We start from the raw sequence: 14283 nt of genomic DNA, 5'->3' as shown, positions 1-14283 counted from the left end.
CTTACTCTTAAAGGAATATTTGAATGTCAAACACAACCTAATAAAATAAAAGCACCACATTGCTTCCATAAGGAGACAGGACTGTTGTCTTCAAAGATTAAAAGACCAATGCAGTGTGCTTTTAAAGGTGAAGAAGAGGAGTCTGGTGAAATGTATTGATGCTGTATACAATGAGGACTATAGCTTTTATCTAATTAACAGCATAATTAATTTATTGATCTTTGAATTCTGCAAGCATGGTGTAAATGAATGCCAGGATGACGAGTACACTCATGCCAACAGTTTGTTCTGCTGAAATATGGCTTTTTCAAAATATGGGTAAGCCTGTCACATGTTGCTTGGCATCATTTTAAGAAATAGAGGAATCAAGACAGCTGGCAGTACGTTAAGATAGCAGCTCTGTTATCATTTATTGGTAGAAAACTGGCGTTTTTCTCTGTTTAAGCTGCTTAAAGAGTGCACAGTGTTTAATTATTTGGGTTTTATTTACCCATTCATGTTTTGTTTCATTGATGATTTTATTTTTGCTTCATATTTTTTTCCCTTTTAAATTTTTAGAAGGATCAATAACAGACAATAGCTTACTTTACATCTTTACAATCAGTATTTACACAATGAATCTCTTCTAGAGTTGTTTTTCAACCTTCTCCCAAAATAACGTCCCTACAGAAGCAACATGCTGCTGATAATGGGGATTGAGACACATGAGGTAATCACTGCAAACATTAATCCCTCTGCCCACCCCCTCCCTCATTTTCGTCCACTCACACTTCCTTCTTGTCCTTCTTGCCGCAGGGCAGCTTGCTCTTCTTGTTCAGGAAGTAGATGAGGGCCACCAGCAGCAGGAGCAGCAGAACACACACCACCACGGCTATCACCACCCCGCTGGAGCCTCCCTGCTGCTTGTCAGCTACAGCGCCGCAACGGAGGGACACATGGAGGGATGGATGTTGGGGTGGAGGAGAGGCGGGATGGACCAAGGTGAGGGGGGGGGGGGAGGTTGTAGGGGAGTGAAGGATGGATCATAGTGAAGGAAGGGGAGGGAGTGGGGTGATTTTTTTGATTTGGAAGGGGCATTGTGAAGGGTGTTGAGTGATTATTTTGATTTGTGGGAGAGAAAGGGGGAGGGAAGGAAATTAATTTCATTTGGGGGACAGAAAAGGAAACAGCATGAGGAGGGGAGGACAGGGAGGGGGAGAGGAAAGGCACAGGTAGGGTCCAGATGAAGACAATGCACGGTTGCATGGATGGATGGGTGGAGAGAAGAAGGATTGGGGAGGGGGGCAGGGATTGGGATGTGGGGTTAGACTAACTTTTGAATGCAATGGCTGAAAAGTGATGGGACCCAAAAAGAGGGCCTGAACACTCACAGATAAAACTAGAGCCAGAAAACAACACTGAACATACTCACCCATACACCTACACTTGTATCACTATATTTGTGAGGACATAACCAGATTACCTTAAATCAGATTTGACATTATTTCATTTAAACTATTACATATATGTGTTTTGAGGGCAAGTATAAATATAATGAGCAGATATATTTTGGGTGGTATACTTGATTCCTGTTGTTGCTCAAGTTAGATGAGAAAAACAACCTGCTCTTAGATCTTGCTGTTAAACATTATTCTGGAGCCAAAGACTGGAACCATGAGGAAACATCTAGCCGTAGCCTGTCCAAATATAAAAATAAATATATCTACTAGCATCTCTGTAGCTCACAAATTATCACGTTTTACAACCTACTTCTGAGTGCTGTCTTTTCACTGGGAACTAGGTAGTGGAATTTTTCTTGAAGAAAGGCAAGTTTGGGGTGCCTTGCAACTTTATAGTGATGACCTAACAGGAGTTTCTCTTAAAACGTTACATCAAGAGAAGTTGAGGTAAAAAGTGAACCTGCCTAAACCAAGCGGCAACCTCCGATCTCAAACTATGAAGCCCATGCGGAAGTGTTATAAACTGCAATTCATCGAGAATCCGCTTGAGGCTGGCTGCAGAAACACCGGAAACCACATACACACCAATTCAAAAAAGACGATCTTTGCAGCATTAATAAACATGTTTACAGCCTGGTTCAAAAAATGGCTTGGCCCTATGTAGTTAATTTCTCTATCGGTACACAAATTTTTTCTGACATAACGGTTCAGAAGACATTAAGATTACGAGTTTTTGCCCAAATAAGGACATGACTGACTTGACTCCCGGACGGGAACACATAGCTGTTGGCCAGGAGGCTCAAACCCCGCCTCTTTACGTCACACTCTGCCTGGTTGAGTTCCGTATTTCCAATATAGCACTCAGGAACAGATGGGTGACGTCATGGATACTACGTCCATTATTTATACAGTCTATGGCCTAAACTGATGCAGAAAGATTCACCATGCTAACAGTACCTTTTCTTCTTAGAGGTGCTTAACTGGCCGATATAAGCTAAATCAACTGCAAACCAACTTGAAGCATGCATTGTATTCTGTCACCAGACACAGTTCCACCAGATTGCTATTTTTGTTTCTATAACAGATTTTTAAAAGTAATCCTTGAAATACAAATATAATGAAATATCAAGGTTTATCATTGGAGCAGGTTGATTTTATCAGTGAATAAGAAAATAATCAGTTGGCAAGTAGTGGAGGAAAAGTGTTGCTAGATTATAAGTTGTGATATACAGCCAAGTTTTGACATCAGTGGCCAGGACTCCCTTGTAAAAGAGACTTTGCATCTCAATGGGACTATTCCTGGTAAAATAAAGGCAAAGAAATGTATATACATAAAAAATGTTTCTTTTCTTTCCCCCAGAATATCTCGTTTGTCCTCTCAGCTATAATGATACAAGTACAGACACACTAGCGCTTTAGCTCTTGTAAACACATATACATTTACCTGTGTGTGCACACAGACATTACGACACACAGTGACTTACAGTTCTAGACGAACGCCAAACACATGTCAAGAGGGTTAGCGATACAGACCTGATGTAAGCACAGGGTTTCCAGAGAGCAGCACTTTGAGAAAAAGAGAGTTTCTCAGTCCGAGTAGCAAAGCAAAAGCAAAGCAACAATCACAGCATACATACCACTGAGAACGTACGTACACCAAAGCTAATGTTAGAAAATCCTACACACAGCACCCGACGAGAGGATACGACAAAAAAGATAAAGCGGGAAACAGGAAGTCGGAAAGAAGAGGTGACCAAACAGGAGACACAGTGAGGAAACGAAGAGAAGAGAAGGAAGAAATAGAATAGAATAGAATCCTTTATTGTCCCCAAGGGGCCACAAAAAGTTGTAGTAGCATCCACAAAATATAGGACAGACATCATACAAAGGTGACAAGAGAAGAAGAATAACAATATACAATATCCACAGTGTTCGGTAGCAAGAGGGCAAATATACAAGATTACAGTACAGCAGAGTGTGAGTGTGTGTGTGTTTGTGTGTGTGTGTGTGTGTGTGATGGAGGGGCCGGTGCAAAGGGAATTGGGTGGTGGTGGGGAATTTCTAAATTAAAGGGTCTGTACATAAAAGAGTCCTGAGAGAAGGAGGGAGGAGAGGAGGAGGAGAAGGGAGAAGTCTCTACCTCTGTCGGCCGAGTTGTCAATTGCTGCAAGAGAGAAGAACAGAGGGGAAAAAAGGTTTCAGCTAGCATGTTAAAGTGCTAGTAAAAGCGCATGAGAAACCTGGATTTGGTTGCACCAGGTTAGTCTAAAATTTGATTTAAAGTTTCTTCAAAGTGGTTAGCAAAAAGAAGAAAGGGTTTAGATTGCAGGTTCAGTGGAAATGAATCAGCAAAAAAAAGAACTGAATCTGTTGCAGCAGTTAAAAGTTCTTCAGCAAGTTCCTAGCGACTACTAGCTAGCATCAAGCTAGGGCTTTACAAAATCAGTTCGAAGGACTGAGGAAACCTAGACATGTAAATAAGCTATTAAGACACATTTGTAGTGCCGCTCAGTCAAAACCGTAGGCTAAGTCTCTTAAGCATCATACGTTTTAGCGTTAGCTAAAAGATGGACACTATAAGGGGCAAAAAAATTGTGTTTTGTTTATTTACAAACAGTTAGGTAGCAATTTGTTGTACTTATCTATATCTTACTAGGTGATGTGATGAGCCATGTGTGTTTTAGAGTTAGCAGAATGCATGAAGATTAGCATGTGAGGCTGTTTTCTATCCTTTCTAACCTCATTTCTTTGCACTGGCTTCCAATATAGGATCCAGTTTAAAATTCTTGTTGTGTACAGAGTGCTCAATGAGCAGGCTCCAGTCTATATCAGGGAGCTGCTGAAGCCTTATAACTCCAGCAGGACTCTGATGTCCTCTGATCAGGATTTATTGGTTGTGCCTTGTACCAGGTTAAAAACTAAAGGAGACTCTGCTTTCCAGGTTGTTGGTCCTAAACTCTGGAACAGTCTCCCTCTGGAACTGAGAACTGTGGACACTGTGGACAGGTTCAAAAAGCAGTTGAACACCTATCTGTTTAGACTTGCCTTTGTTTAATCTTTCTGTTTTTATGTCATGTTTTTGTATTTATTTGCAATCGCTGTTTTGCTTTTAATGTTTTTCTATTGTTGTTGTTGTAAAGCACCTTGTGACCTCTGTTCTTGAGAGGTGCTCTATAAATAAATCTTACTTACTTACTTATGATATCTGGTAATTTATTCTTTTAACTTTTGAAGCTTGAGCCATAAAAATAATATATAATTGTTCATTAGTATTTTTCTAGGCTTTAAGGTTGTTCTGCAAGCCAACTATATTTTTTACAGTCTTCCCTCACATCAAGCTAACATACTTTTCTGGCTTTGTAACTTAGCTTTGTTAGTTTCACAACAGTTACCCCAGGCAGTGTGTTTAAATTAGTGGCAAATCTTCAAATAAGAAACACTTTTCATGTCTCCCTTTCATATGCAACTGTAAGCAAGTTTGAACCACGAAAACAATATCATTTTCATCCAACACTTCTTTCCTTTGAATCAAATAAAATGTGTGGACTCAAAGTAAAAACTGAACATCAAAAGCCTTCAATGAGGAAAGTATGGGGAAGGAGAGAGGGAGAGAACGAAGCCTTGTTGTTCCACCACCAGACACTGACCTCGTTTGAGAGATACCAGGAAGGTCTTGCTATCTGTTCCGTGCTCGTTGGAGGCCTCGCAGGTCGCTCCGTCCTTCATGACCTCGGGTGTGGCTTGTAGGGTCACCATGCTCACCACCTTGTTACCTTCCACTGTCACGGACTGGCATAATAAAAAGAAGACTTAAAAATCATCCTCATCCTCTGCTTAAACTTTAAGCAGCAAGAAGTCTAATCCTCAAGTCTAATTCCCATCATGTCTGACACTCAAAAGATACTATTTTTCATGATTCTCATCCATACATCAAGGTCTGCACATGCAAATAAGTTATAAAAGAAAAAGGGATATCTAACTTTGATCTAATATACAACACATTTTGCTTCTGTAATTGTCTAATTTTTTTTAAATGAGAGTTCACACATTTTTTCTGCTCATTTCCTGCTAAATGTACATTTTGAAGCTTTATTCCATCTGAAGCTTCTTCACTGGGGACTGTCTTCTCAAATATATCACAGCAATTTGGAATTTGGAATAAGAACAAACACTCTGCCCTCCTGCAAGCAGCTTCTCTTCTTTCTTTTCTACGGCTTTTGGAGTTTCATACAAGCCTACCGAGACATACGTCTTAAGATGTTATGATAAAAAAACACGCCTCAAACTTCACATGACTAATTTAGTGAACAGTTAGTGATAGCTTTGTTTGTTTGAAATATGTCCCAACCTTTGTATTTACTTTTTAAACGTGTGGAAATCCTTTCAGAAAAATAGCAATTACATCTGTTTACAGAGTGACTCCTGTAAATTAAACACTAGGAGAGGAAATACATCGGGTAATGGTATGTTGTGTCTTCATCTCCTGCCTGTCTTGCTTATTTTTACACTCGTACCTCCTTTCCTGAGGGCTTCCAGGTAAACTGAGGGGCGGGGGAGCCGTAGGCTGAGCACTTCAGAGTCACCATGTCTCCTTCCTTCCCCACCTCTCCTGCAGCAGGGGTCTCAATCATCGGCTTTCCTGGAAAGAGAGAGAGAAAGCAGTGAGGAGGGAGAACCCTTGGTAAGAACAATGCAGAAGAAGCTCACACACACCTATGTACACTGCAAATCATCAAAAGCTGGTTCAGCTCTGTAAAGTAAGGTGTTCAGGTAACTTATAAATGCAAGTCAGTTGTACTTACAGTGGATTGATAGTCGTATCAGTCATATTGATTTAAATAACGCAAGTACTGTTAGGTTTAAGTTACATTTTAACACACATCACAGAAAGAAAACTGTGTCTACATGAAAAGGACAGCCAACTCAGACAAGATCTTTTATTCTGGTATCAGAAAAGTTCTCTGGTGTGGTTTGATGTAGTTAATTCCCAAAAGTCATTATTTCAAATTTAAAGACTTTAACCCTCCTGTTATGTTGCTGGTCAAATTGACCCTTTTAAAAGTCTATTTTAGGCAATATATGCCTTCCAAACCAGCTAAATGCAGCATAAAAACCTGGGCAGCATGTGACAGAAGAGGTGTCATGTTAATTTATCAACATCACTTCATAAAAATAAAAAATAATTAAAAATGTAAAATAAAATTTACAAAATATATGTAATGTAAAACCATTGTATGTATATTAAGGGCTTTCCAATGTACATTAAAAAAAGTTTTAACATTAATTTGAATGAAAAACGAGTGAGTTATCCTCATTGAACCATGATCTGTGAGAATTAAAGAACACCAATTAGAAAGTTTAGATTTAAAAACATGTTTAACAGGATTTTTGGGGGTTCTGACACTTCTGGATAATTGAATATGCCCCGGGTCAAATTGACCCAGGAACATTATTGCTGATCCGGAGAAACAAACATAACAGGAGGGTTAATAAGAGGAACTTATTTGTGTCTGTTGAAGTGGGTTTAAGAATAAAGGTCTCTCTCTTTTTTTAAGCTCAATTTAGTGCAATCAAATGAAAAATGTAGTTTTTTAAAAATCAAAGTATCAACACAAGATAAGTTGATTTAACTTAACTCAAATTCAATATTTTTCAGTGCATACTATAGTTTCACTACATCTTGTATCTAAATCATCAGCTGAGTAGGAAACCACACCCTCGACTAGTTGCATCCACAAACTACAGAACCTTTTTCCTCCGACTAAACAATGCCAAGCACACTCGAAGCATAAAAATATAACAATAGATGTGCTGGTGTGATTAAATTCTTTACTGAAGTCTGCCAAAACAGTTTTTTTTTGTTTTTTTCCTTGAGTTTCCTGTAAATGTAGGTCAATGAGTCTGTGTATATTATTTTTGTATGTGTGTTACCTTTGACAGTGAGGTTGACACTAGCCTGATCTGTCAGCCCTGGTACAGATGGCACGGCTCCAACACACATGTACTCTCCGGCGTTATCATAGGAAACATCTTGTATTGACAGCATGCCGTCCTGAGAGAGCACCTCAGAGCCCTGGAGGAACACACACACAGACGCAGACAAACACAGAAAAATAAATTGGACTTGTGTTATCAGTCTTCTTTTCTTTCTGTGTGTGAATATGAGAGAGAAACCGCAGCGTAAATATCTTGTATGAAGCCTCTCTGCTATGCTGGGAAAGCAGAGTAGGAACCTTCACACACACTGTTTGAAAACACTGTGATAACAGATCAAAGTCAGTCGGCCATGATGAACCTGTCTCTCCCAATTCCTTTCAAATTCTTCTCATAGGGATCCTTCTCACTGAGAACAAACACGTTCTCTACCTGGAAAACCAGCAGCCGGTGAGTTTCTATCACCCCCAGGAGACACAACAGTAGATACACAGGCTACACCAACAGGCCTGACACTGGAGGAACGCTCAGCACATAACAAGCAGAGGAGAACAGAGGAGTAGAAAAATACTGAAAGCAACACTGATGAGACGTCAGCATCAGAGTAAACTGTGGACTGTAAGAGATAGCAAGTCATCTTTCGTGTGCCTGTAGAAGCAACAATAGACAGGGTTCATTTTTGCTATTATTTGTTCCCTCAGTAAACAAGCTCTAAATTGTTCTAATTATCTGTAATTGCTTTAATTAAAGCAAGTTTGAAAGATTTGGGATCAATTGAGAAGTTGTGATGATTCTGTGAAACTAAAACCACTCATAACATACACAGAACTTGTCTCTAACTACTCCAAAGTCCACTTTTATCTGGATTTATTATGAATTACTTAAGATCTGATATGTATTTACTGCAACACAACTTATAATACTTCTACATTTTGTTGCTTCTTTGTCCTTGCTCACCCTATGGATCAAAAAGCCAGTATCTCCACACCTGTTGCTGCAACTGGACACAACACAATGCAGCTTCCGCAGCTGGGCCACAACTGTCTCTCGAGGGATTGCTGCTTCTGTTCAAAGGGTCAAATGTGGTACGACAGCTGCATTCTGTGTAAAGTTACTCCAAGTGTCTCATATTATCTGCATATAATTGATGGATGATGTGTCTCCAGCTCTTCCTTGTAAAAGAAGTGAGGCCCAAATACCACCCTTGTGGGCGAGTTTGTGCAGTTGAGTGGCTGGTGAAAGCAGTACTGATGTCCTGCCTCTTCCACTAACTACAAAAGACATTTGATGTACTGTTAAAGCAGCAAAGATCAGGTCAGTACAGTTTACAACAGTGTTTTTCAAAGTGGGGGTCCCAGCCCCTTGAGGGGTCACTTGAGGTTGCTGAGGGGGGTCGTGGAAAGACTGCGGATACACTTGTAGGGGGTAATCGGTGTTGCATTTGCCATCATTGCCGTCAATTATAGCATTATACCCTTTATTATAACCTCAGATAACTGATTCAAATCTGTCTCCTTAAAGAAATAAACACTTTGACATAACGTAATCAGTATGATAGACACTTAATGACATGTTTCAGAACTTTTTTCTTATTCTAATTTTATAGTTTCTCCCATGACCCATATGTTATCACAAAGGATGTCTTTTTTGAGTCAGTAGAGGAAGCTTCATTTGTTTCTGCTTCCCTTTGGGAAGCTGTTGTGTTGTCCATCCTTTTATACAGCCTTTTGTGTCCCAGTAAAAACTGTGTCCTATTCAGTGAACTATTCAGAGAAATGTTGATAAAATTTGCATCAGGGTGAAACCAGAATCACAAAAATGTCCAACTCTTGAGCCCCATTCTTATTTAATATCATAGGCGTTTCTAGCCCATTTTTGGAGGTGCTGAAACACCTCTAAATTGAATCCAAGCACCCCTAAAATTTGAAACGTAATATTTGAACAACAAAAATACAGCAGCTCCACCGGGTTCTACATGTTGTGCATTGCATTTCAAATGAAAGTCCAAAAAAATAACTCCAATGTCAATTTTTTGTATTTTTGGTACTCACTATAGGGGGCTGGTTTACTCCAGAAACATACATACTGTTTATGTATATGTTGAGGAGCTGCTGTATCAAAATGAGTTGTCTTTCCCCAGAAATTGGGGTTACCATATGTGTCTTTTATGATTCCAATCCACTTCTCTTTTGTTGTGGCTCAGCATTTAAATAACCTTTATCAGATTTGATGGTTTAGTCACAGACTTTCCCAAAAAGTGTTATACTTTTCTTTCACAAATGTTGGAATGAATTTGCATTAAAATGTAAAAAACAGTGAATTGTATCTTGCTCGGCTCAGCCCCCCTAAACATCCGATCCTAGAATCACCCGTTTCATATTATTATCACACATAAACAGATAGTTCTGTTTACATGTTTGAATGATAGATGTGCTTTCAAAATCTGTTATCAGGGAATGCCCAGAATGAATTCCATGTAGTCAATCCTAAAAATAAACCACTTTTCCATCAAAGAGAAAGAAGAAGGGAGGGAAAGATTTAGATAGTGATAATGAAGCAAACCTTTTTCCATTGGAGGGTGTGTTTAGCAGAGGCCTTGGTCTTGCACTGCCACTCCACCTTGTCTCCATGCATGACGACCTGAGGCTGGGCAGGGGTCACGCTCACTGGGTCCATGTCTGGCAGAGAAAAAAATGTCAAGCCATTAAGAGAGAGAGAGGTACCTGAGACAGCAGCCTTTCCATACATTCTGAGGAGATCAAGAAGTGGCACTTATAATCAAGAGAAAAGAGATTCTCATCAGTTAAACAAGCATGTAATAAGGTGGTTTAAAAAAACAGAGTACTATGCTCTTTTTGTAAGAACAAAGCTAATGCACCTCCTCTGAAGTTAAGCCTATTTGGAAGGCCAAGTTAAGCCCATTCCATGCTATTTGTAGTCTATCTCCACGTAATGTGTGCGATAAGATCAAATTAGTGAGTGTACTTGCGATAGGATTAAAGTAACAGATGAACTGTGAAAAATTGAATTGGATATCAGCCTCCTGAAAGGATTCCATCTAAACCTAATCCCTTTATATGCTTTTAAATCTATGATTTACCACTCCACAAACAGAGGGCACATTGTTCTCTGTGTTTCTACTTTTTTCTACAGTTTAGTGTGTCTGTCTGTAACTCACAGTTAACAGTGAGGGTGATAGTTCCAGACAGGTCAGCTTCCAGGTTATCGAAATCTGTGGCTGTGCACTCGTACACGCCACCGTCCGTGCGTTTGACGGACTTTAGGGTGAGGACACCCCCCTGACCACTGACTGCTTTACCCTGGAAGGGAAAGGAGAGAGAACAAACTGAGCGGGAGAGCAACAAAGATGATCATAGAATTTTTGAAAAGCTGGAGCTAAAGAAGAAAACTATCAGACATGCTGTTTCCCTCTTAATAAAACATAAAATGTACACGTGCATCTTTTGTGAAGTCAAACTCAGGCTGAGGGTTTCCATCGGTCTCACACTTCATGGTTACAGTGTCGCCCTCTTTGACGGGATCAGTGTTGAGTAGGGAAAAGGTCGCTTTCTCAGAGGGATCTAGATGGACAAGAACAGATATGGAACAGGTGAGAATATATCCTGTGGATACACTTACACTGTTGCACTGCATGTCATCCGATAGAGATCAGCAATGCATTCAAGATGGATACAGTCATTTTTCTTTGCCTCACCAAATGTTATATTAAGATTTAGTTTTTAACAGAGGAAAAATATGTAATCAATAAAATAGATCCAGAAAGTGAAGAGAGCACTGATAGCTTTCTGTTTACCAAGTCAAATATCAAGAGGCATATCTTTATTTTAATGACAAAAAAACATGAGAATGAAATGGCATGAGAGGCATACAAACCGAGCATAAATGAAGCAGAGGTTTTGGTCCAGGGTTAGCCTTACTTGCTATGCTACTGCTCTGTTGTTGTGATCACATTCCCATCAAACATACAATAGCTCTGCTGTTCTTGTTTTAGTTAGCTCTTTTTAACATGCTAACATAAATTAAGATCATACACATGGTAAACTTGAAACTGGCTAAACATAAGTCTGTTAGTTGCAGCGTCGACATGTGTATAGTAACATGCCAATGTTAGCATTTAACTCAAAACATAGCTGTGTTAAAAACAGGTGCTAGCTTTTATGTAAGCTCTTATTATACATGATAAACATGAGCATGTGAGCTTTATTGACAGTTAGCATTAGCAGAAAACACCATCAATGTGCCCAGGAATAACATGCTAGCTAGGTTGTTGGCTTTTTTAATTATACGGAATAAAGTTCAAAACTGAAGTGGGAACTTCATTTTTATGGTTTGAATTGGTAACTTGATTTATGTAAGTACTTGAGGGGTTTACACAATCATGACCACAATCATAGGTCGTGAAAAAACAGCAAGGCTGTTAAAACTGTTGCAAAAAAAAGATAATTTGTATTCTTTGGAAGTGACCATAGACTGTATAAAATATGGACGTAGTATCCGTGACGTCACCCATCTGTTTCTGAAGCGTTGTTTGAGGCCACTCGGCGGCGGCGAACATATTGCTGCTTTCAAGCGATTGTGACATAAAGAGGCAGCAACAGTGTTCCCGCCTGTCAATGAAGTCAGCTGTGCCTCTCATTGTGATCTCAACATCTTCGAAATTGCTGTGTTAGAAAAAAATTCACCCCCTCTTCAGTGTGTGCCGATCGAGAAATGAGCTATCCAGACTACACACGTCTTTTGTACCAGGCTGTAAACATGTTTATTTCTGCTGTAATGATCGGCTTTTTTGAATTGGTGTGTATGTGGTTTCCGGTACTTCCGGAGCCAGCCTCAAGCGGATCCTCGATGAACTGCAGTTTTTAACACTTCCGCATTGGACTCATATTTTTAGACCGGAGGTTGCCGCTTGGAAGTGACGCTATAAGAAGTCAGATTTTTTTGCTTTTGTTTTTTGCTCCTTTTTTCCTTCAACCCTGTATCTGCCCGGTCTCGATCATCTGGTCTAGCAAGGGGCAGCAGCCTAGTCTGATAGCAAAAAAAAAGACTAGCGAACATTTAAGCTAGTAAACGATTAAGCAAATGACCGACTAAGCTAACGAACGATTAAGCTTTTGAACAATTAAGCTAGCTCATGCTGCAAAAAAATTAAGCAAGACTTCTTGGCTAGGTTTACATGAGAAAACATCTTAGCACTCCCAAATATGGGTATCCTAACTTAGCATAGAGATTGTAAACAGGTGAGAACAGACAGCACTGGTCTGTTTGAAGGTAGAAAATCCATTAACCGGCACCTTGAAGCTAACCTAAATGAAACCCTTGTTTCTCCCCTCTACTCACAGTTGAGGTTGATGGTGATAGTGTCGGACTTCTTCTGTTTGATCTGGTCTCCCGGCATGCTGAACTCCACGGTGCACTGGAACACAGAGTCCTTGTCCGCCTTGGTTGGCTGCATGTACAGGGTGCTCTTGATAGTGAAGAGACCTGAGGCCTCCTTAACCACAGAGGGGATCATGTAGGTCTCTGACAGAGGAAGGAAGGAATCAAAGCACACAAGTTAATCTCCGCTTGAATCACTTATTGGACACTTGGACTTTATTGTTTTTTTGTTATACTACAAAAAGTAGCCAGAAGACACGTACTCTCTTTCCTGTCTTTGACCTCAGGCAGGGGCTGGCCATCCTTAAACCAGATGATCCTTGGCTGTGGATGTCCATTTTTGGTCACACAGGTACCAATCTGATACACCAAGACAAAAGAAACCCACCCTTACATGTGTGTTTTCATTGTTTGAATGAATGCAAGCAAAAATGCTGGTTTCAAACATTGTAAGAGAAGTATTCCACACACCTCAGAGCTGGTAGTCTCTCCTGCAGTAATAGCCTGACTTGACGGCCTTGTGAGTTCTGGCTTCTCAGGGGCGACTGAAGCAGGAAACGGAAAGAAAAGGAAATCATTATTACATCATTATGATTCCCTGGAAGGAAAACCTGTAACATGGATGCATGCACACACACACACAAACTAACACACTCCAATTCTACATAAACAGAGTAGCCCACATGCCTTGCTGACCTTTCTAATTAAGTGAGGCAGTAAATATTCCGCTCCACACCATTCCACTGTGACCTGGTTCACATGAGCTGATAAGGGTCAAATAACAAAAAAACACTGACTCTAACACACACATACACACAACCACAGGTGTGAGCGTTCCTCCTTGTTTCTGTTTTATTCCCTTTGCTCGCTTGTTCACATACGAGGTCATCTTATCACCGCCTGCAGCTGTCGGCTGCTTATAAAAATAAACAGTGGATGGGTATTCCTCTTCCAGTCTCACTCACTCACTCACTCGTTTTTTTTTCAGTTGTTTTTGTTGCTGCTCCAAAATCAGATGAAGCATTTTTATAGCCATCCTCTCCTCTTCTCCTAAGCTGTGACTGCATGTGCAAAAAGTAATTTAGTTGAACACTGAGGACTCTTGACTTTCAAAAGCTGTTTTATTTACTCAAAATGACAAAAACTCCTTCAACTTTCTCTTTTGATTTGGTACAGTAAATTATGTTCCTCTAAAGCTGTCATACTCTTTCTTCTCTATTGTTTATCTACCAATAGAAGGAAACCAGGCTGACCCTCAGGGAGTCTCATAGCTCACTCCTATTAAGTTAAAGCAGGGCAGGCACACAATACTTCATCCTCTAAGTGAGTCAAGTGGTCAAATGTGAAGTAAGAATAATTGCAGGTTTGGGAGACGGTTTGTTTTTTTACAACTGTGGGCATAAAGTGCAACTAAAAGGGCTTTTGTCAAACCACACTGCATTGAGGCATTGTCCACCACTGAGGATTAATAGTGTATTTTATGGCATTACTTTAAAGCTCAGAGTGCGTAAAT

At 40.0% G+C, this 14283-nt stretch overlaps 1 protein-coding gene across 3 annotated transcripts in view; it reads right to left on the bottom strand.

Moving 5' to 3' along the window:
* The window catches only part of bcam (basal cell adhesion molecule (Lutheran blood group)), a 62337-nt gene that overhangs the window by 4552 nt on the left and 43502 nt on the right, over positions 1-14283 (bottom strand). The window contains exons 4-15 of one of the 3 annotated variants that reach the window (XM_034697759.1): positions 13242-13315; positions 13034-13130; positions 12732-12914; positions 10833-10954; positions 10552-10693; positions 9936-10051; positions 7371-7512; positions 5954-6078; positions 5087-5228; positions 3580-3603; positions 2973-3005; positions 769-910 (exon numbers count right to left, since the gene is read on the bottom strand). In XM_034697759.1, coding sequence (XP_034553650.1) covers positions 769-910; positions 2973-3005; positions 3580-3603; positions 5087-5228; positions 5954-6078; positions 7371-7512; positions 9936-10051; positions 10552-10693; positions 10833-10954; positions 12732-12914; positions 13034-13130; positions 13242-13315 — 1342 coding nt within the window. The remainder of the gene's footprint in view (positions 1-768; positions 911-2972; positions 3006-3579; positions 3604-5086; positions 5229-5953; positions 6079-7370; positions 7513-9935; positions 10052-10551; positions 10694-10832; positions 10955-12731; positions 12915-13033; positions 13131-13241; positions 13316-14283) is intronic. The other 2 variants (XM_034697760.1, XM_034697761.1) reach the window with 2 other exon arrangements.

Source organism: Notolabrus celidotus, chromosome 12 (assembly GCF_009762535.1).
Source record: "Notolabrus celidotus isolate fNotCel1 chromosome 12, fNotCel1.pri, whole genome shotgun sequence".
NCBI lineage: Eukaryota > Metazoa > Chordata > Actinopteri > Labriformes > Labridae > Notolabrus > Notolabrus celidotus.
This window is presented reverse-complemented; position numbering and strand designations above follow the sequence as displayed.